The sequence below is a fragment of the Plecotus auritus genome, assembly GCF_963455305.1.
Source record: "Plecotus auritus genome assembly, chromosome: 1".
In the NCBI taxonomy this organism is placed as follows: Eukaryota; Metazoa; Chordata; class Mammalia; order Chiroptera; family Vespertilionidae; genus Plecotus; species Plecotus auritus.
In genome coordinates, this window is record NC_137770.1 from 200,531,840 (window position 1) to 200,554,472 (window position 22,633).

The 22,633-nt window shown below is 38.0% G+C and overlaps 1 protein-coding gene across 1 annotated transcript in view; it reads right to left on the reverse strand.

Annotated features, from left to right (window-relative positions):
• Positions 1–1,087: 1,087 nt before the first annotated feature.
• The window catches only part of LOC308241947 (albumin-like), a gene marked incomplete at both ends in the record, with an annotated part of 65,798 nt that continues 44,252 nt past the window's right edge, over positions 1,088–22,633 (reverse strand). Inside the window, 12 exons of the mRNA XM_080655644.1 lie at positions 1,088–1,249; positions 2,745–2,924; positions 3,478–3,616; positions 5,450–5,547; positions 6,660–6,792; positions 11,543–11,757; positions 14,255–14,384; positions 15,859–15,956; positions 16,894–17,026; positions 17,712–17,923; positions 19,247–19,379; positions 20,237–20,294. Coding sequence (XP_080511770.1) covers positions 1,088–1,249; positions 2,745–2,924; positions 3,478–3,616; positions 5,450–5,547; positions 6,660–6,792; positions 11,543–11,757; positions 14,255–14,384; positions 15,859–15,956; positions 16,894–17,026; positions 17,712–17,923; positions 19,247–19,379; positions 20,237–20,294 — 1,691 coding nt within the window. The remainder of the gene's footprint in view (positions 1,250–2,744; positions 2,925–3,477; positions 3,617–5,449; positions 5,548–6,659; positions 6,793–11,542; positions 11,758–14,254; positions 14,385–15,858; positions 15,957–16,893; positions 17,027–17,711; positions 17,924–19,246; positions 19,380–20,236; positions 20,295–22,633) is intronic.

A 22,633-nucleotide genomic window follows, 5' to 3' on the forward strand; every position in this document is an offset into this window, starting at 1 on the left:
ACCCTGGATACAAAGAAATGAGAGAATTGGGGGAAGTAGTAGCATCATTATTAGGATAAATGAACATTTATACAACCATTGGATGATTACAAAGTAGTTTTCTATGCTTCACATCCTTTAATACCAGCTTAGTATTAGAATCTCTAGAAGGAAACTTAATGGCAACGCTTGCACCCAAATAAATAAAAGCATTATTGTCAAGTCATAGGGGAAAACAGTAATTGACTCAGACATTTAAATATAAACTCCCCCACTTGCCTGTGAAATCAAGCACACAGATTCAAACAAATTGCAAGCCAGTACTTTTAAATAAAATGCTTAAATAAATTAAGGTTTTGGTTTAATGATGACTCTACCAAAAGATTTCAGAACTTCTGAATATTTCTATCTGTATTCATAAATGACTCAACTTTAGAAATAGAACAAATACTAAAAATGTTTAATAATATGCTTCAGTGCAGCAGGAGAAAAAAGCAAGAGTTAATTTAAGTCATTTTTTTCAGACAACTATCCTATATAATAAAAGCCTAATAGGCTAAGTATCTGATTGTCTGGTCGGCCGTTCAACCAATCAAAATGTAATATGCTAATGATATGCTAAGGCCGCTCAACCATTTGATATGATATGCATTGATCACCATGGGACAGATAGGGAACCAGTCGACCAGTCGCTATGACATGCACTGACCACCAGGGGGGCAGATGCTCCAACTGGTAGGTGAGCTTGTTGCTGGGGTCCAGCTGATCAGGACTGAGGGAGACAGGCTGGACACACCCTGGAGCCTTTCCACAGTCCCTCCCCAGCTGGCCAACCTCCCACACCCCTCCCCAGCCCCAATCATGCACCAGTGGGGTCCCTTGGCCTGGCCTGCACCCTCTCAAAATCCGGGACCCCTCAGGGGATGTCAGAGAGCCAGTTTCTGCCTGATCCTACAGGCCAAGAGAGGGACTCCATTGGTGCACAAATTCATGCATGGAGCCTCTAGTATGTAGAATAAGATTCCTGGGCCCCATGTGCAGAGTGTCCTTCAGATACAGAGTCCCCTGAGCCTTAGCCTGAACAGGCCACAACAAAGGACACTGTATATTAAAATGAAGATGACTCCAGCACCTCATCAGCAAAGCAGGCTTCTTTGTCATCAGCTGCACAGCACTTTTGTATAAGAGCTGAGAATTTCTCCATAACAGTTTTCAGTTGTTCTTCAGTGGCTTTGGGCTTGTGTTTCAACAGCTCTGCAAGTGCACTGCACTCAAATGAAACCAAAACAAAACAGGGAAGAGGTTACTCACATAAAGAAAATGAAGATAGTAAAGGCAGTAGTACTATTGTTTGAGATCATAATCCTTGGAGCCAGGCAACTGTGAGCCTGAGGCCCAGGCTTACCACTATAAAATTCAATATTCTCATTTCCATCAGGAAGAGAATAAAATCTATCTTCATAGAGTTGGTGGAAGGCTCAAATAAAATCATCAATGAAAATTGCTCAATATCTATAGTATCAGTAAATCAATAAACTCTTCTCAAATAAATGTCTGGAAATCATTATGCCATTGCATTTAAAAAGTATTCAGTTTATAGCAATGTGAGAACTAAAAATTATTCTTAGCAGCTTAATTACCTTAGACTCTATTTAAAGTTTCTAATCCAAGATTCTATATTTTTGGTCTTTAGTTGGTCTATTCAAAATGAATATGCAGGGGCCAGGGGAAATAAGACTATCCGAACTCATGGGAGCCAGTGGTTCTCTTTCATTGATGTCTGCACAGATAATAGTGCTAGAGCGTCCTGTGAGCACAGTAAGTTTTGCAATATTCCTCTTAAGTCTATGGCCACCATCAGAATCAGAACCCACCAGACATGACAGCCACTTTATATTGCATATCTAACCGCTTGTGACAGCGACAGAGAGTCAAGTCTCAGAATTCACACTTCTACATGTGTTTCATCCAAATGTCATTCTCAAAAGTTATATCACATAGGTTTGCCATACCATAATACAAACTTAAAATCATTTATGCCTAGAAATAAATTCTTCTAAGACTTTGCCTAACTTATTTACTACCTCACAAATGAATCAGTTAATTGTTCAGCTTTTTCTATTGTACCTGTCTTAAGATATTATTCTATTACTAGAGGCCTGGTGCATGAAATTCATGCATGGGGGGATGGTCCCTCAGCCCAGCCTGCACCCTCTCCAATCCGGGACCCCTTGGGGGATGTTTAAACCGGCAGTCGGACATCCCTCTCACAATCCGGGACCACTGGCTCCTAATCACTCACCTGCCTGCCTGCCTGATCACCCCCTAACTGCTCTGCCTTCCTGCCTGATCTCCCCTAACTGCTTCTGCCTCGGCCCCCACCACTATGGCTTTGTCCAGAAGGATGCCCGGAAGATGTCCGGTCTATCTGGTCTAATTATCATATTACTCTTTTATTTGTATAGATAGCCTTTATCCACATGATTATTCTGAATGATTTTTAGACAAATTTATAGTACAGTTTTTTTGTTGTTGTTTGCTTGTTTTGCTAAGAAAACAAAAGCTATTCTTTTCTTTCACACTTTTATCACCTTAACAAGGAAAATACTTAAATACTATTTTCTAAGGAATTTAATCACTACTTCAGAAAAAGTAACTCATTCCATTGACAGTTCTCCCTATCAAGATTACAAACATATGCAGTAATGAAATGCCACTCACATTTGTTTCATGACTTGTTGCTCAGGCTCGGCACGTGCACATACAAATGCATGGAGTGTGAATGTTGCAGCATTGAATTGTTTGGGAATGTAGGTTTCATCATCTTCCAGAGCAGAAAAGCATGGCCGTCTGTCCAAGAATGACTCTGTGCAGCATATGGTCACCCTGGGGCTCACAGGTGTCTGCTCATGTGCTGTGCAAAACACATTCAGGGCGACGGACAGCTACAGAACAGGGAGTCCAGCAGAAATTTAAAAGAAGCATAATGAAAGTTTTCTTGAACTCCAGCTTTCCCATGGACCAAAAAAAGTGTTGTGTTTTAACTAGAAACTCTGAACACAAGATTGACTTGAGGGAGTGATTTGCTTACTACAAGTCCTAAGGGCTATTTAAAAGTCTTTTCTATTTTAGGTATGTCTACATTTGCAGAATAATCCATTCAATAAAATAATTGATTAAAATAATTTGAGGTGATTCCTAAGGTATGTGTTGGAATGGGGTGAAAGCAGTCTCCCAAAAAGTAAAAAATTTTTAATGCCAGATTGAAACGTTAAAAATTCATGGAATTTTTTCAGAACAATTTATCAACTTCAGGATCTTGTCTCAATCCTCATTCTGATGGTCAGGATAATGTAGGCAACCAAGTCTTATACACACACACACACACACACACACACACACACACGTTAGTTTACTCTTGCTTCTGAAAGTTAATTTTGTAAATATCTCAAGACCAAAGTTCATCATTATTGACTTATTATATTTCAAAAGACTCACATCGTCTTCAGCACAAGCTGTTCTTTGTGATTCAGGAAGCATACAACACTTGCTGCCCATGCTTGCGAGCTTTGTTGAGAGATACACAAGAGTTGGAGTTGACAATTGGGGTATTTTCTTGGTGTAACGAACTAAGAGCCTGTAACAAAATAGTCCAGTGTTTTCAGCCGGGCATAAAACTATTTTTTCTAACATAGTAGGTGAAGCAGAAAATAGACAAAATCAATTATAATAATTTTCCATCCATAAAATTATTTTCATCTTTAGATTATTTGAGAGGAAGTTGGGGAGACCTCGTCTTAAGCAAATAGGTAAGCCTAAATTTGAATTGCACCTGTTCTGTGTAGTCTTAGGAAAGTGACTTAACTTACTATAATTCAGTGACATTAATATATTTACTAATTGCTTTTTTTTTCTCTCAATAAAACTTACAGAGAGCTTAAGGTGCAGGGGTGGTCTCAAGAAGATTTACAGTTGTTCATATGGAAAAAGATATGCAGGTTATGATTATATTAACTCTGTTTTGCATACTCACAACTGTATTCCTACTATTGCTCTCCCTTGTATATCAGCACTGTGCTAAATTAGAAAGATATGGATGAGTTTTCTAATCTATAAAATGGGATGCAACATACCTGACTCAATAGGAATGGTGCAGGGATTAAATTAAAAGACATAAAGTATGCCATCAATCTGGTATGATGTCTAGCATGTAACAATTCTTTATTAAGAATTCCAACCACCATTGAAAGTCGATATATGACTGTAATCTACTCAAGGGAAGAGATTTGTTAATTATTATTATCCCTAGCACCCACAGTTAGAAGAGTGCTTATATATGTAAGTTGAACAGTAAATGTCTACCTAGTGATCTTTCCCTACTTGTAAAGACAAGTAGATAAGGCTCTACTAAATCACAGATAAGGCTCTTCTAAATCAGCATATTATTCTTTCAACTTATGTATTGCAGTACTTCTTGATGCACTGTCATTAAAGTCTAACTATTTGCAATTCTGAAAAGCATTGCTGTCTTTTGTTTGTTCATAACTATTTCTTAACCTTCAAAGGGAATCTTTAGTTCCTATATCAAAAGATTTAGTATTTTCCTTCCCAGTCTCAAGAGGCTAATTTTTTAAACTGAACTCAAATATAAGTCTCTTCAACCCATCAACTATTTTATTCTCCAGTCTTTCTTAATGGAGAGGGATTAGAAATATATCCTGTATTTTCATTCATGTATGACAGAATCGCTAAGGCTACCCTGCTAGCGGTTCTCAAACTGTGGGTCACGACCCACAGGTTGAGAACCACTGCTGTAGAGCCTAAGACCATCAGAAAACACAGATATTTACATTACGATTCATAACAGTAGCAAAATTACAGTTATGAAGTAGCAACAAAAATAATTTTATGGTTGGGGGTCACCACAACATGAGGAACTGTATTAAAGGGTCACAACATTAGAAAGGTTGAGAATCACTGTTCTGGACAAAGCCACGGTGGCGGGGGCCAAGGCAGAGGAGGTTAGGAGCAATCAGGCTGTCAGGGGAGCAGTGAGGGGGCAGCCAGGCTGGCAGAGGGGCAGTGAGGGGGTGGCCAGGCCGGCAGGGGACCAGTTAGGGGGTGATCAGGCTGGTAAGCAGAGGCAGTCAGGCAGGTGAGTGGTTAGGAGCCAAGGGTCCCAGTTTGTGAGAGGGATGTCCGACTGCCAGTTTAGGCCCGATCCCACACCAGCAGTTGGACATCCCACAAGGGGTCCCAGATTGGAGAGGGTGCAGACCGGGCTGAGGGACCCCTCCCCCATGCACAAATTTCATGCACTGGGACTCTAGTATATATATATATATATATATATATATATATATATATATATAGAGAGAGAGAGAGAGAGAGAGAGAGAGAGAGAGAGAGAGAGTCTTAAAAAATTAGAAACTGATCAAGAAAAATATTAGTCAAAAACAAAAATACCCACGCATCTTGGAAGCCATACTCTCCAAGGTTTTTGAAAGTTTCACAATCTTTTTTTACAAATTCATGTGGTTCATCCACAAGAGGCTGAAGTTCATACAACTAAAAGAAAAGAATTGTGCTTACAGGGTTTCACCCAAGGATCAGATGTAGGCTGTTTTTTACCTGTATAGGCCGAATAAGAGCCTTTTTCCCTTCTGCCCAAAGTCATCTAAATAAACGTTTGATGCCAAGCCTGTTACAATACATCCACACTGCATAGTATAAGTGATTAAGAATATTCAGGCTCTGGAGTGTATTTGAGCCAGGTAAGCTGAATCCTGTTCTAGTTGTAGAACTTTACTTCTGATCACTAAGTTTTAGAAAACTCACCTCTAAGATGGGAATGAAGATGGTTACTCACCTCATGGAATGTTCTGTGAAAACCACCTGAGCTAATGAAATTTCAACAGCACTTGGAACACAATAAAAGCTCAATACATTATAGCTATAATTGTAAGCATTATGATTATTATAAAGCCATCTCTCTAGTTGGATCCTGACATCTCTGAAATAACAGTTTTTACCTTGATCATGGGATCCATCATGGTGCCTGGCATATAGCAGGTTCTTGGTAAAGGAAAGAAGTTTGGAAATCACTCCATATATTCAAAGTGCTAAATATCCTAAACCTGCTAGAATCCCATTTTAACATAGTTAAATATAATGGCAAAATCCTCCAGAATAGATTTTGTCTCCTTACTTAATTTCTTATAAAATCATTCTTAAACCTTTTCAAAAAGATTTGAAAATATCTTAAATGAATAGATTTCACAACCTTACTTAAGATGCTAATTCTTGATATTTGATAAATCTTGAAATCAGGTTAATTTTCTTCATATCTACATTATATCACTTTTAATTAACATTTACATTTACTTCATCTTATTTTGTTCCCAAAAGTTTAAAAAAGAAAAATAAAAACATTGTCAAGATTTTGTGAAATTAGAGATTGTTCTCTTCAAGTCATTTTTCTCTGGACTATTCTAGGTTTTATTAACCATTCTATCAAGACCATTTCCCCCTAAGATGCTTAAGAGCACAAAATTGAAATTATCTCAAGAGAATGTCTCAATTGTATTATATGCATTTTTCATTCTGGTATTATGTTTCTTTCTTATTATTGGAATCACCAATCAAAGATCTGTATTTTATTTTTCCTTTGGGAAACCTACCACTTTGGTATAGCATGCCTGATTATCATGGGTGTCACAGCACTCCTCCATTATAGCGTGATATTTCTTGGCAAGTCTCAGTATTAATGAGACAGAGAATTCAGGATACTTTCTTGAGTGCGTATGTAAAAACCTAATTAAGATGAAAATAAAATAGACTTAGTTGAACAAAGAAGAAAGAAAAACCACCTAACTAATCACAAGAAAAACACATATCCCAAAGGTCTCAATTTAACCAAACACATGCATGCAATAAAACTTGGTGGCTAAGGGATTGGGGTTCAGAGTTAAAGCTACCTTCATGCAAATCCTTGCTCTAACACTTATTTTACTATACCACCTTAGGCAATTTTTTAAACTGTCAGCACCTTAGTTCCCTCCTCTTTACATTTCCATTTGCATGAAAAAATGTTTTCCATTCCTTCACTTTCAGTCTGTGTGAATATTTTGTTCTGAGGTGAGTCTCATGTAGGCAGCATATATATGGGTCATGTTTTCTTATCCATTCAGCTACTCTATGTCTTTTGATTGGAGCATTTATTCCATTTACATTTAAGGTTATTATTAATAGGTACTTATTTAATGCCATTTTTATTTATATTTATGTTCCTCATTCTCTCTCTTAATTTCTTTTCCTTTTAAAGTACTTCCTTTAACATTTATTGCAGTGGTGGTTTGGTGGTCATGTACTCCTGTGGCCTTTTTTGTCTGGGATGCTCTTTATTTCTCCTTCAATTTTAAATGATAGTCTTACTGGATACAGTAGTTTTGTCTTCAGATCCCTGTTTTCCATTACTTTGAATACTTCATGCCGATCTCTTCTGGCCTGAAGTGTTTCTGTTGAGAAATCAGCTGACATTCTAATGGGTACTCCCTTGTAGGTACCTTTCTGTCTCTCTCTTGCTGCCTTTAAGATTCTTTGTCTTTAATGTTTGTCATTTTGATTATGATTTGTCTTGGACTGGGTCTTTTTGGGTTCATCTTGATTGAAATTTTCTGTTTCCTGAACTTGTGTGACTTTTTCCTTCACCAGACTAGGGAAATTTTCTATCTTTATTTCATTAAGCAACTTCTCTATTACTTGCTTACTTTCTTCTCCTTCTGGATACCCTCTGATGCAGATGTTAAGTTTCATGATGTGCCTTAAACTATCCTCCTGCTTTTTAAGTCTTTTTTTCTTTTGCTTCTCTAATTGGGTGTGTGTTTTCTACATTGTTTTTTAAGTCACTGATTTGATTTTCTGTCTCATTTAATCTACTTTTGATCCCTTCCAGTGTATTCTTGATGTCAGAGATGTTAGTCTTCATTTCCAACTGATTCTTACTTATGGTTTCTATTTCTTATTTCATGCTGTTGTAGTTCCCACTAAGTTTCTTGAAATTTCTATGCCTCCCAGTCTATGTGGGGTGGCCTTATATAGTAAGTGTTTTGTGGGACCCAGTGGTGCAGTCTCTTAGATCTCCTAAGCTGGATGCTCTAGGAATGTCCTTTGTGTAAGTTATTTGGGTTATTCTGTTGTAATTGGGTCTTGAATGTTGTTCAATTCATGGGAGGAATCTCCTTTCAGGCTGGCTGACTGTGAGGCTCACCCCAGACTACCTCATGCGAGCTGTTGTGGAGGTGCTGGCAGAACAAAACAAAACAAAAACATATACAAGAACCCCACAACAGCAACAGAAGCAACCACAAAAAAAAAAAGGAAGAATTAGGAAGGAGAAAAGAGAACAATAATAGAAGAAAATACCAGGGGGGAAAATGGAAAGAAAAAGGAGTATGAAAGGGCAGATATGAAAGAAAGAAAATCCTATATAATAAAAGGGTAATATGCAAATCTATTGAATGGCAGAACAACTGGTTGCTATGATGTGCACTGACCACCAGGGAGCAGAAACTCAATGCAGGAGCTTCCCCCTGGTGGTCAGTGAGCTCCCACAGGAGGAGCACCACTCAGCCACAAGCCAGGCTGATGGCTGGCAAGCGCAGTGGCCCGCCTCTGCAGCAGCACTAAGGATGTCCAACTGCCCATGGGGAGCGGGCCTAAGCCGTCAATTGGACATCCCTGAGGGCTCCCGAACTGCAAAAGGGCACAGGCCAGGCTGAGGGACTGCCCCCTCCCCCAGTGCACAAACGTCGTGCACCGGGCCTCTAGTAATAAAGAATGGGGGAAGGAAAATGGCATAAAAGAGGAAGAAAATAATTATGAAAAGGAAAATATAGGAGAAAGCAGATAGACAAAAAATAAGAAAAGGAAACATGAAAAAGCAGAAGAAAAAATAGCATAAGAAAAGAGAAGGGGAAAATTAGATCTAGGAAAGAAAAAAGAGAGACTAAAATAATAACAAATCAATAAAGAAGGAAGATTAAAAGAAAAAAAGTGAAGTGGCATTTATCTCAGCAGAGTTTAGTGCCTCCTGGGAGCACCCTTTGGATCCTGCTCTTCTGATAACTGAGGCTGACTGTTTTGTCTGCCAATTCTGGACTTCCTGGGAGAGAGTTAGGTGCTGACCGCTGTCAGAAACTGTCCTGCTTTGGCTCTCAGCAACCTGTTTGAAGCTTCAAGCAATCCACAGTTTGTGTCTTTCTCCACAGGACTTGGCTGCTCCTGGTAGGGGCCAACCTGCACTCTAAGGTGGGTTTGTGAGCAACACGTGGCCCAATGATAGGTCAGCAAACTTCCCCAGGTTCCTCAGGCTCCACCTCCGCCTTCGCTCACCTACCAGCCAGCTATCAATCTTAATCGCTCAAGAGTCTGGTTCTAAGCAGGACTTAGGTGGACTCAGGAGTCTAGATCTGGGTCATCCATGAGGGGGAGGTGTTGCTTGGATTTCAGGGAAAGTGATGACTGTGCTTCCCTGTCTCAGAACTGCTCTTCTGAGAGTGTCCTGGAATATTTCCCCGCCCTCGGCTGGGAAGAGATCCTCATATGCAGTCCAGTGGGATCAGCTGGGAACCTGGAGTTTCTATCAGCTCTTCCATGTGGGGGAAGCACCAGTAAGGTTCTTGCTGTAGTTGTACAGTTGGCCCAACGCCCAATTCAGTCACTGGTGCTTCCTGAGACTGTTCAAACCCGTAGGCTTGGCCTCTGCTGCTTTCTCCTCTGCAAAGATCAAGATGCATGGTGTGGCAGGCAGGGATCCTGAGAATGGGTAGGCTGTAGCACCTAGGGTGGGGTTTTTTCCTTTTCCTAAGCTGTGGCTTCTGAAAGGGGCCAGCACAACTCAGGAAAAATGGCTGTTCAGTTTGGGGAGTGGTGAGACTGAATACAGGTCTCCTGGCTGCCTCTTATCCAAGTCTCCCTCCAATGTTTTCCACCCCAGCCTCTCCTAAGGCACCTCAAGTCCCCACCGTCCTCCCTCCACCAAAGCCTCAGATGAGTAGCTGCAAACAAAAATCCTGTGCTCTTGGTTGGTTTGTTTGTTTGTTTGTTTTTAACCGGCTTTATCTCCCACCAGCTCCAGACTCCCTGGCAGCCAGAAGCCCTTGTCACCTTTCTTGGCTGGATGTTACATGGGCCGGCTGTGGTGCTCTGAGCTGTGGAGCCCAGCCTGGGTGTCAGGCCTTGATCTTCTCAGGGCAATAGCCTCCTGTAGTCAAGAGCTCCCTCCTCACGCTCAGCCTGCCGCCTGTGGAAGCGGGGTCAGCCCCTTGCATGACCACGCCCTTCCAGCCAGTCTCCAGGTGTTGTCTGTCCTTCCTTGAACCTCAGTTGGACCTCAGTTGGTAATTCCCAGTGAATGGTTCTCAATTTAGTTGTATTTCCAGTCTAGCCCTGGGAGGAGGTGCAAAGAAGGTGTGCCTATTAGGCCACAATCTTCCCCCTACATGGCCGGCTATGTTGTAGATGAAAGCAGACCGGGCACTCAGTGCAGCTGGATCACAGATTACCTGCACTGCCACATGTCTCAGTTTCCGCCTCTATAGAATGGAGAGAAATATAGTATCTATCTCATAAGGTGGATTGTAAGAAACAAAGGACATGATTTATGCATAACACACACAGTCTGGCATATATTAAATGTTTAATAAATGACTCCTGTTATTATGTATATTTTGTTTGATTTGGACTACTTCAAAAGAAGTTCTGATAGATAAATAGGTAGATAGATGACAGATAAATGATAGATAGACAGATGATAGATAATAGATAGATAGATAGATAGATAGATGATAGATAGATATATAATAGATAGATATTCTTAAATTTTTATTTTTCTCTCTATATTAGTGAAATCTTGAAGGGTACACAATTTTATAAAATATTATTTAGTGCACAGAATACTATTATAATCCAACAATATAAATTCAAAGTTTCTCACCACTTACTGACTGTAAATAATCATTTATTTTATCATTTAATTGTATGCTGCCTTGCCATTCTACTGAATTTCTGCTCTTCATAAACAAATATAAAGCGCCTGGTATCAGACTCCATACTTTATACTTCTATGCTGCTATCAGACAGATACAAAGATACAAAGATGTATGACTTATATTCACCCAATGTATGTCATGGTAAGTTCAAGAAATACTCTTTGAATGAATTAATGAATACAGTACTCTGTATATAATTTATGTATATGCAAAATGTTTCTAGTGGTATTTCCAGAAATATATCAGAGGAGTAAAGAATGAGGCGATGATAGAAACTTCTACGTATTACTTTGTACTCTCCTCAATTGATTGAGTTTTTGCTATGAGCAGGTATAATTTTATGACTATACTTAAAAACTAATTAATTTTTTTTAAATGTCAAGGCTCAGAGAGGGAAGGATAAAGTAGCACTGCAGGCAACAATTGTAACAACTCCAAAGAAAAGCCTAGAACTGTTCCTAAATCCTCAAAGTCTATAAAAGCTATGAAGGGATCATTCTTCATACACTTACTTGTCCAGGAAATCAACTTTTGCCTCCTTATAGTCCTTGCAAACGTCCTCATTTTCAACAAAATCAGTAGTTTGTGGGGCCTGAACAGGAACCATATTATCACCTGCCATCTCCGCAAGACAGTAGAATTTTTCCAACACAGGCTTATTACAGCAATCCGCCAAGAGAGTGGAGATTGCTGCTTGATTTTTACACATATACTTGGCAAGATCCGCCTACAAACAAGTTGATAAAAATCATTCAACTTAAATTGACACCGTTATACTTTTTCTCCAGACTTCTATCATGTTGGGAGAACACGTCCACTGTATTCTAAGACCATGTACATGTCAACCTGCCTTCTATGAACATTTTCAGTCTATGTTCCTAAGTCTGTAGATTCAGATAGAACTACTAAGATATTTCCACTTGATTAAAAACTTTATTAATTTTTTAATTTTATATTTCTACTGTTAAGGCATTTAAGTTTTAAGTTAAAACCCAGCAATAGGGCCCTAGCTGGTTTGGCTCAGTGGCTAGAGAGTCAGCCCATGGACTCTAGGAACTCAGGTTCAATTCCAGTCAAGGGCACATACCTCAGTTGCATGCTCCATTCCTGGCCCTGGTTGGGCGCATAAGGGAAGAAACCAATCAAGTCTCTCACATTGAGGTTTTTCTCTCTGTGTGTCTTCCCTCCCCTTCAACTCTCTCTAAAAAATCAATGGAAGCCCTAACCGGTTTGGTTCAGTGGATAGAGTGTCGGCCTGTGGACTGAAGGGTCCCAGGTTCGATTCCAGTCAAGGGCATGTACCTCGGTTGCGGGCACATCCCTGGTGGGGGTTGTGCAGGAGGCAGCTGATTGATGTTTCTAACTCTCTATCCCTCTCCCTTCCTCTCTGTTAAAAAATCAATAAAATATTTTTTTAAATCAATAGAAAAATATCCTCAGATGAGGATTAAAAACAAAACAAAACAGAAAAAACAGCCCTAGCTGGTTTGGCTCAGTGGATAGAGCATCGGCCTATGGACTGAAGGGTCCTGACTTTGATTCCTGTCAAAGGCACATGGCTGGGTTGCAGGCTCAATCCCCAGTAGGGAGCATGCAGGAGGCAGCCAATCAATGATTCTCTCTCATCATTGATGTTTCTATCTCTCCCTCTCCCTTCTTCTCTGAAATCAATAAAAATATATTTTTAAAAAACAGCAATAGGGGGTAGGAGGAAAAGATGAAAGGATTAAGAAGTACAAATTTGTAGTTACAGAATAGTCACAGAGGTGTAAATAACAGCATAGGGACTACTAGTATAGTCAATAGTATCCTAAGGACTATGTATAGGAAACATCAAGGTGGCACTCTGTACATGATGTTCTAACAATGATGCTGAACAGCTGAAACTGATACAGAATATCATTTTTTTAAATATGTTTGCTTTCTATTTTTTAGAGAGAGAGGAAGGGAGAGGAGGGATAGAGAGATAGAAACATCAATGAGAGAGAAACATGAATCAGCTGCCTCCTGCACACCTCCCACTGGGGATCAAGCCTGCAACCAGGGCATGTGCCTGACCAGGAATCAAATCAGTTACCTCTTGGTGCCTGGGTCAACACTCAACCCCTGAGCCACACCGACTGGGCCAGAGTAATATTAAATATAAACTGTAATAGTAAAATTAAATGTAAAATGTAAACTGTAATATATATCCTATATGATAAAAGGCTAATATGCAAATCGACCTAACAGCCAAATGACCAACCGGTCACTATGATGTGCACTGACCACTAGGGGGCAGACGTTCAATGCAGGAGCTGCCCCCTGGTTGTCAGTGCGCTCCCACAGGGGGAGCGCCTCTCAGCCAGAAGCCAGGCTCATGGCTGAGGAGCACAGCAGTGGTGGCGGGAACCTCTCCTACCTCCGCAGAAGCGCTAAGGACACCTGGGGGATGTCCGCCTGCTGGCTTAGGCCCACTCCCTGGGGAGCGTGCCTAAGCCGGCAGGCAGACATCCCCCGAGGGGTCCCCAACTGCAAGAGGGCGCAGGCCCGGCTGAGGGACCGCCCCCCCCCCCCAAGTGCATGAATGTCATGCAACAGACCTCTAGTGTATATATATTTCCAAGTATTGTTTTTCCAAATATTCCACATTTTGAAACCAAATAACTAAATAAAGTGTGAGGGATTTTTGGAAAATTAGTCAAGAGCATAGTCACAGGCCCTACTTACACATGTAAAATATCTGCCTTAAATCTTCCAGAAAGTGTTCTGAGAGATTAGGATTCTGATATTTGGTCATGTATTTATATTTTGGGAAAAGAGATATCATGCTAAATATTTGTATATTAATAGAGAATATACAGAGAAAAATTCCAAAATTTCCAAAAATGTCTTCAGGCACCAGCTCTTCTCCAACTCTACCCACATCCCCAAAGATTTTTCTTAGGAAACTATCTTTGCAGCTGTCCTACCTCAGTTTAAGCCTTTGTTCTCAGGTAGAATATGACTGAAAGGGATTACAAATTGGTGAATGTATCAGACCATTTTGTGAGTGGGATAGCCAAGTTCACAAAAATACAAATAAATAACCTACCACAAGGCAGGGAAAGAATTGAGCATATTAAACATAGAAGACAATTTCAATTCACTGTCAGCTGTCACTAATTATACTAAAATAATTCACTGTACCCACTGCGCATGTTACCAAAGCAAAGTCACCAAAGAGAATACTGAGCATTCCTTACCCTGTCGTCTGCACATTCAAGCATGTCACTTTGGCAGCATTCCTTGTGGACTTTGGTAAAATTTGTTGCCAAATTAGAAATGGTCACAAAGTCAGCAAAGGGAAATTTCTGGCTCAGGCGAACTATAAACCTAAAAAGAAAATTCCCCCATCACAATTTGTTAACATCCAATATTTTATGTGAAAGCACTAGGAAAATACTACTTATAGTAAGAAAACTCAGGGTAAAATGAAATATAGAAGTAATTCGTAAAATTATCAGTTCTTATTTTAGTGCTAGTTCTGAGCCAAATTATCTTATGCCAAAATGTTTCCTTAGGGCAGAATTATCCATTGTAAGAGTGTGTGGCGGGTAGAAAGAAGTCAGCGATTCACAAAACCAGAAATCAAAGAGGCATTCTGAAAGAGGTGACATCTGAGAAGCATCAGGTTTGGAGCCCATATCTGATTTCCAGGTCTGACTTTACTGCTCATTCGCAGTGTGATCCCCAGACAGTTACTTAAATTCTCTGAGCTTTAGCCTTGGAGAGACACACAGCATGCTGCATCAAACCATTGTGGTGAGAATTAGACTAGATGATGCATAGGAAAACATTTTTTAAACTGGAAAGGGCCACACAAACTCCAGTTATCTTTGTTACCAATAAAAAGCCTTCTTCCTGAGTTCCAAAGCACACTGAGAAAAGAAATTTCATAACTTTTCAAAATTAAGGAGTTTAACATATTTTTTACCATGAAATTAATCCAGCAAAGTCTCTAAGCCCAATGACAAGATATGAAAGGCTAATATCCACAAGCTTTCACAAATCATTTCAGACTTGTCTAACTCTGATAAAAGATACTTCTTCCCCCAAACCAGTCACAGCCTCTTTAAATGTGTATTGTTTCACATTGGGGTGGTTTTGTTTAACTATTTGCTTGATTTTGTTGTGTAGGTGATAGAGGTAAGAGGCAAAGATAGTTCAAATGATGGTTTCTGGACATCTTGCAAAATATGTCATTTCATTTTATCTTTTTTCATGTTGATTAATTGTTGACTAGCAAGTAAATTGGTGATAGGAAGGGGTTTCTTGACTCAGATGTTGAAGGATATTCCTAGAACAAGGCAAGTTATATAAAAATAGCAGTCCAGAAAAAAAAACAAGAAATTAAGAACAGAGTTGGAGCTATGAGAAAATGAGAAGTAACCTTGATGGCCCAATTTAATTATCAGAACATAAAAAACAAGCAGATAGTTTTATATAATTACAGGGGACTCGGGGGCGATAAAATAAAATAACAAACCTGACTACAATTGTATAAAAATCATGGACCATTAGAATAAGATCCCTAGTCTTTATAAATAAACAGGAGTTTAAATACCTGGTCCAGAATGACAAAAAAGATATCCTCTAAATTTTTTTACTACCTTGAAAAAACACGATTAAAGGAATGACAAATTGTCATTTGTGCTCTGATTTTCCACTTCTGTCAAATTTCTACCTTTTAGATAACCAAAAAGATGTACGTGAAAGCACTGTGTAAAAACTCATAAAAATGTACAGTTCTGTCAACGGAACCATCACCCTTACATCATTATAAAGTACAAATCTAATTTTAAAATACCATTCTATTAAAGCACTTTCTCCGCTGTTTTGGAGCATGGAGCACTTGAATTTCTCTATGAAAGCTGAACTCAGTATTTTTTCTTGCAAGGCATTCATCTGCAGAAAGAAATAATTTTAAAAATATTTTTTAAAATTCAACATTAGAGGAAAAGAAGAGAGAAAAGAAACACATGGACATGGACAAAGTGTGGTGATTATGGAGGGTATAAAGTGGGGTGGAGGTGGAGGAGGGTATAGGGGGATGAATGTTGATGGAAAAAATAAAATAGAAAAATATTCTATATAAAACACTCCCTCATAAGTTCAGATGAGATTATGACAAATTAAATTTTAAAGACATATTGTACACCTAAATTCCCAAGTACTCACCCTTGGCAAATAATTAATTTGCTGTGTAGTGAGAGGAAAAATCAGTCTGGTCATAGTGGACGCCCCTAGGTAGTGAACAACCAGCATGGGGGCATGGTCAGGGAAGAGGGAACTGAAGAGAATGGTAGAAGAACAGAGTACACTAACATCCCAGGGAATATAATTTTACTGATTTCTTAATTTTGCATAAATTCATTTCAATCCCTCCTTCACCAACTCTCACATCAATAAACTGCCTAGAAAAGATGATGAGTACATAATAAATATTTATGGAATGAATGAATAAACCCAGGTTTCTAGAAGCAATGAAATCCTCCACTTTGAATTCCTTCCCCAATAAGAAAGGTCCACGAAAAGATAAACAAAAACTGTGGCCCTCTGCTCTGCATTTTTACAAATGAGTTTCTGTATTTCACTATAAAAGACAAGGTTATTTAAACACCTACACAGTGGTTCTCTGTGAGATTCACGGGGGTAAAACTTAGAAGGAGGAATGAGGATGTCATAGGCCTTCAAAGAGGATAAAGAATCTTTGGGTTAGGTAAGAGTAAGGAAGGCTTTTTGAAGGTAAAGAAGTTTATGTCAGAGACTTAAGTGCCCTCCATAAGATGTCCCAAATCTGAGGTTTGAGTCTGCACTGGCTCTTCTGTTCTGCTGGACATACCTTTGGGCCCAGGCAGGCAGCTTTATCAGCAGCTGCGCAGCATTCTGTTAAAACTCCTTTATATTCTTGAGTAGAGTAAAGGAGCTCTGGGCCATAAAAGAAAGGATGTCTCCTGGCAACTTCATATATGTGCCTACATTTTTAAAAAGAAGAAAAGGCAGTCATTTTTCTGTAGCAGACAGGATTACAGAAATAATTATTATCAACAATTTCCCTAGAAACTCCAAAACCCAAAGACATCAAACTTACCAATTAAACTCAATTTGCACATGACCTTGCCTTTGTCATTTTTTAAACCAATAACAAGGTTAAATATATATACATATAAAGTATATACACCATATAAAATAGTTAAATATTGATGATATAAGATTACTGACTAAAATGAAGGTAATTCTGACAATCTTCATAATATTTTAATATGTGTTAATGTTTTTCATACAGATGATATCCTGTTTCAATGAATTCCAACAGATCACTGATCAATATTTATTGTGTAAATTTTTATAGCATTAAACTAGAGGCCCAATGCACAAAAGTCATGCAAGAGTAGGCCTTCTTTCCCCCAGCTGCCGGCACCAGCTTCCCTCTGGCACCCGGGACCCGGGTTTCTCTCCCAGCCCCAACTTCATCTGGAAGGTCGTCCAGAAGGTTAGCATATTACGCTTTTATTATTATAGATCATATTTCTTTCAATTTGTCATTAGAACAAAAGCTTTTAAGTCTTAATGTTGAAAATATTTTATAGTAATTGTTATAATGAGTCTTAACTTATTTCGTAATTTTTAATGTTGAAGCATAAACATCTGATTACTTACGTTTCTAACAACGTCTGTTCATTTGCCTTAAAGGCAGTGCACGTTGCATCAGAATCTATTGTCCCCGCTGGAGGGATGGTTAGCTCATCACCTTTGTGTTTCACGAAGCACTGGTATCTCAAAGGTGCTTCTGCTTCACAGCAGTCGGCCATGTCATCATAGTTCGCAGGAAGAGATGTAAGGGAACACAATTTAGCTGTAAAAGGGGTGTCCTAAAGGGAAGACAGAAGTCTTCAAATTCCTAGTCTCATTTTATTTCCTCTATACCCAAAGAAAAGTATTTAAAAGTGTAAGATACCAGTAACCCTTGGTGAAGAAAGCATATAAAAATCTACTTTTTCCTCAGGTTTAGAGAGTTTCCCTTGATTTGACCATCTATGTGCAATGTTTTAAGAAGTAACTGTCACACTGATAGTTACAGTGGATAAAAGGACAAAAGGACAGTCGATGGTTTGATGAATGAATGCTACTCCAATTTTCACCTGAGGCTAAAGACGAGGAACAATCATAATAACACTCGAAGGAAAATAATCCTGTAAGTAGCAGGTGAATTCACTTTAGAGAGGAAAGTGTTAGGAAAGTTTCTCATTTGATCTACCTTTTTTCTGAACGGTACAAATTCTTAGTACATACTATTTAAAAACTCAGAAGTAACACAATTCACTACATACTAATTGTTACTGCATTAAAATATGGATCTTCTTATTCTAGAAACATTTATCTCAAAACACATTGCATTAAATGAATTCTTTCAACCCCCATTAATTTTATTATGAAAATAATTATAATACCAAGGGAAATATATTGCTCAAGACAGAATTTATTAATTTTTTTAAAAACACATTTTTTAAAAAAAATTCATATTTAGAGCCATAATGCTGTGTGAAGTTAAAGTGCTGATTCCAACTTCAGGGCGAGAGACATATAAAAGAAAAACAGAAGGAGAAAAAGCTTCAGTAAAAAATAAAAAATGGACTTGCCACCGAGAAAGTATGTATAGATTAAATGATGGGAGCAACATTCACCTCCACTTGTATTGAAGACCTATCTGGAAACAACAAAAGCTCAAAGACCTTTAAAACAGGTGAATGCCCCAATATTTCATTGTAAAAGTATGAATATCCCTAAAATGGGGATTATAGAGCTGTACTCTCATCTTACCCAGCTAACAAAATTAGCATGAAAATCGCCCAAGTGCTTTCTGAATATTAAAAACCATGCTATTACTATCAGCCTCTATGAAAATAATGCAAACTTCAGATTTTAAAAGAGACACTATTACAAATGACAAATTTCATTTAAATCCACTAGGACCATTGTGTGTGGTCTTAATAAAGAAATGATTTAGAACTGTGGGCATAGCTAGAATGTTTCTATCATAGAAGAAATGATAGCTCTACCCATTTGTGAGTGTTGCTTACAAATATGGTCACTTAGAAATCATTAAGAAAGCCAAAATGGGATGTTTTCCCTTTGAATTGCTCAAGATTATTTAAAATAAGAGGAAATAACATTCAAAATTACAATGTACTTACAAGTAACTTGCAAAAAACGGCACCTAACTTGTCAAGAGCGCATACTCTTGCCAATTCAGTTATTTTATTTGTTATTTTTATAATATCCTCTAATGGGTACTTCCGGAGGAACTGAGAAAAGGTAACCAGCACCCTGGAACACAGGACACAGGAAAACATGGTATAATAAAACTTTAATATAAAGTATGTTGCTATACTAGAGAACAAATTGTGTTTTCAGGATGTGTTCTATAGTATTTTGTGCATCGCATTATTATCAGAAAGACTATTCATATCAGCAATTATCTCAGACCTAACCATGTATGTGTGGTTTTCTAAGCAAAGAGGACATGTATTTCCACCATATTTAAGTATATATATATGTAAGTAGATGAACACATACAGAACAAGCAAGCAACATGCATTCTAGGTATAATTGTTAAGATGAGGGGCATTACATAGACCTTTGGACTATTTAAAAACACACACACACACACACACACAAACATCTCCTTTAATCGGGCTATAGAATAAAACTGATCTTCAAAAAATAAACTATTTCCTCATTTTCGACTGGATTAAAAAATATTAAAATGCTCTGGAGAAACCACCGATCTATTTGCTAGGTAAAGGAATTTGAGTGTGTGCTGGGAAAGTCTTTCCCCTCAATCAAGTTTATATAAGAATTCCAGAGCTGCTACACTTTCCCATACAGTAGCCATCACCCATGTGTGACTATATAGTTAAATTAATTAAGATTACATACAATTGAAACTTTTGATCCTCAGTTGCACTTACCAAATTTAAAGTGCTGGCCAATATAGTAGCCACTGGCCAGTGGCTACTATATTGGCCAGCACTGGAATGGAATATTTTCATGACTGCAGAAAATTCTATTGGACAGTGTTGTGCTAAAGTCTGGACTCTGATGACAGGGGAATATAAGAACTTCAGAATAATAACCAATGCTGTTAGAAGCATTAAATTTGACTCTTCAATATTGTAACTTACAGGTCTCTGAAATATTCTTCTCCCAAATCCACATACCGATGAGCAAGCTCACGCTTGTCTGGGGGGAAAAAAAAGATTTTAAATTCTGAAGAAAACCACTGGTTATAATATTACTTTTTACGTTTCTCTCCATTTCACTAAGGTATTCATTTGCTCCTAAGTATTGGGCTCTGATCACTTCAGAAAATTTTAGGATGATGGTGAACTATTTCTTCTGCTTTTAAACAAATGTGTTATTCAATCACCAATAATACTATTTGAAAAATCATTAAAATTATTAAATATGTATAGCTTTATATTCAAACTTGGATAAAATCTAATGCTCTTAGTATATATTAACAGCTACTGAGAGGACAGTATGAAAGAAAAAATATAAAAACCTGTTTTATTTATAAGACTAATAACACAGGTTTTTTGTTGTTGTTTTAATTCATCAAGGTGCAATGGATAGAGCATTGGAAATTTTGAGTTATGAATTCTATTTTCAACTATATTCTGTGAAGTTTAAGTCTATGCTCTTTCATGTGCAAAAGGAAATTACAGTTACTAAACAATGCTCACCTTTTTTTAACTTAGGATGTTAGAAATATATTAAGATAACTTTCAATACAAAATTTCATCACAGTCTAGAAATTAATGATAAAAGAAAACTTCCTTCTTTAAAGATCAGTGTTTACTGAAACTTTCTTTTACAAGGAAAATGAAATAAATTTGAACAATAGAAAAATAGAATTCTTACGTGTATCTGGAGGAACCACACCGCTTACAGAGCTAAGAAAGAAAATGCAAATGAAGGTTGCCCACTTCATCATGCCAAAGACTTACGGGGTTGAAAAAAAGAGAAAAAGTAGGATGAATAGAGAGAAATTGGCACTAATATACTTCTTTAACCAATTATTGTAGATTATTAACTAGACTCAGCTTTGTATTTTAATGGCCCTCAACTGATTATAAAATTCGTAATGTTCTTGCCAAGAAATTGTTTGACTAATTCCTTTGCGTATGTTTGCCATCTGGAACTGTTTTCTCCATGAGACCTCATCAATTTATTAAAGTTATGTAAAACATCTTATCAAATTTTACCTCAGAGTTTAAAAGATCTGTGCTTTTAGGTGGGGCAACAGTAGGTTTACAGTTGTGAGTACATAAATAACAAAGTCAATTCTTCTATTATTATTTACTAATTATTGTATTTCTTTCTTTTTATCTTTAATGTTCAAAGTATTACATATGTCCAATTTTTCCCCACTTTGACCCCTCTCCGTTCCACCCCTGTCTCCTGAGACCTACCTATTGTCTATGTCCATGGATTATACATAAAAGTTCTTTGGTTAATCACGTGCTGTGACCCTCCCATTTCTTTCTTCCCTCTGAGATTCCTCATTCTGTTCCATGCTCCCATGTCTCTGGATCTTTTTTGTTTATCAATTTATTTTGTTTGTTATATTCCACATATAAATGGGATCATGTGACACTAATTTTTCTCTGACTGGCTTATTTCACTTAGCATAATACCCTACAGATCCCTCTATGCTGTTTCAAATGGTAAGAAATCTTCTTTTTTACACATGCATACTATTCCATTCTGTAAATGTACCACAGTTCTTTTTTATCCATTCATCTACTGATGGGCACTTGGGCTGTTTCCAGATCTTAGCTATTGTAAATAATGCTGCTTATATTCTTTCTGTTTGGTGTTTCAGGGTTCTTACGATATATTCCTAGAAGTAGGATCAATGTGTCAAATGGCAGTTCCATTTTTAATTTTTTTAATTTAAATTCTTTATTGTTTAAAGTATTACATAAGTCTCCTTTTTCCCCCATTGACCTCTCCCCAGCCACTCCCACCCCCCAGCACATGCCCTCACCCCTCTACTGTCTGAGTCCATTGGTTATGATTATATGCATGCATATAAGACCTTTGGTTGATCTCTTATCCCCCTCTTTCCCCTGCCTTCCCTCTTAGGTTGGATGGTCTGTTTGATGCTTCTATGTCTCTGGCTCTATTTTTGTTCATCAGTTTATGGTGTTCATTATATACAACGAATGAGATGGTGTGATATTTACCTTTCTCTGACTGACTTATTTCACTTAGTATAATGCTCTCCAGTTCCATCCATGCTGTTGCAAATGGTACGAGTTCCTTCTTTTTTACAGCAGCATAGTACTCCATTGTGTAGATATGCCACAATTTTTTAATCCACTCATCTGCTGATGGACACTTAGGCTGTTTCCAAATCTTAGCTATGGTGAATTGTGCCACTATGAACATAGGGGTGCATATATCCTTTCTGATTGGTGTTTCTAGTTTCTTGGGATATATTCCTAGAAGTGGGATCACTGGGTCAAATGGCAGTTCCATTTTTAGTTTTTTGAGGAAACTCCATACTGTTCTCC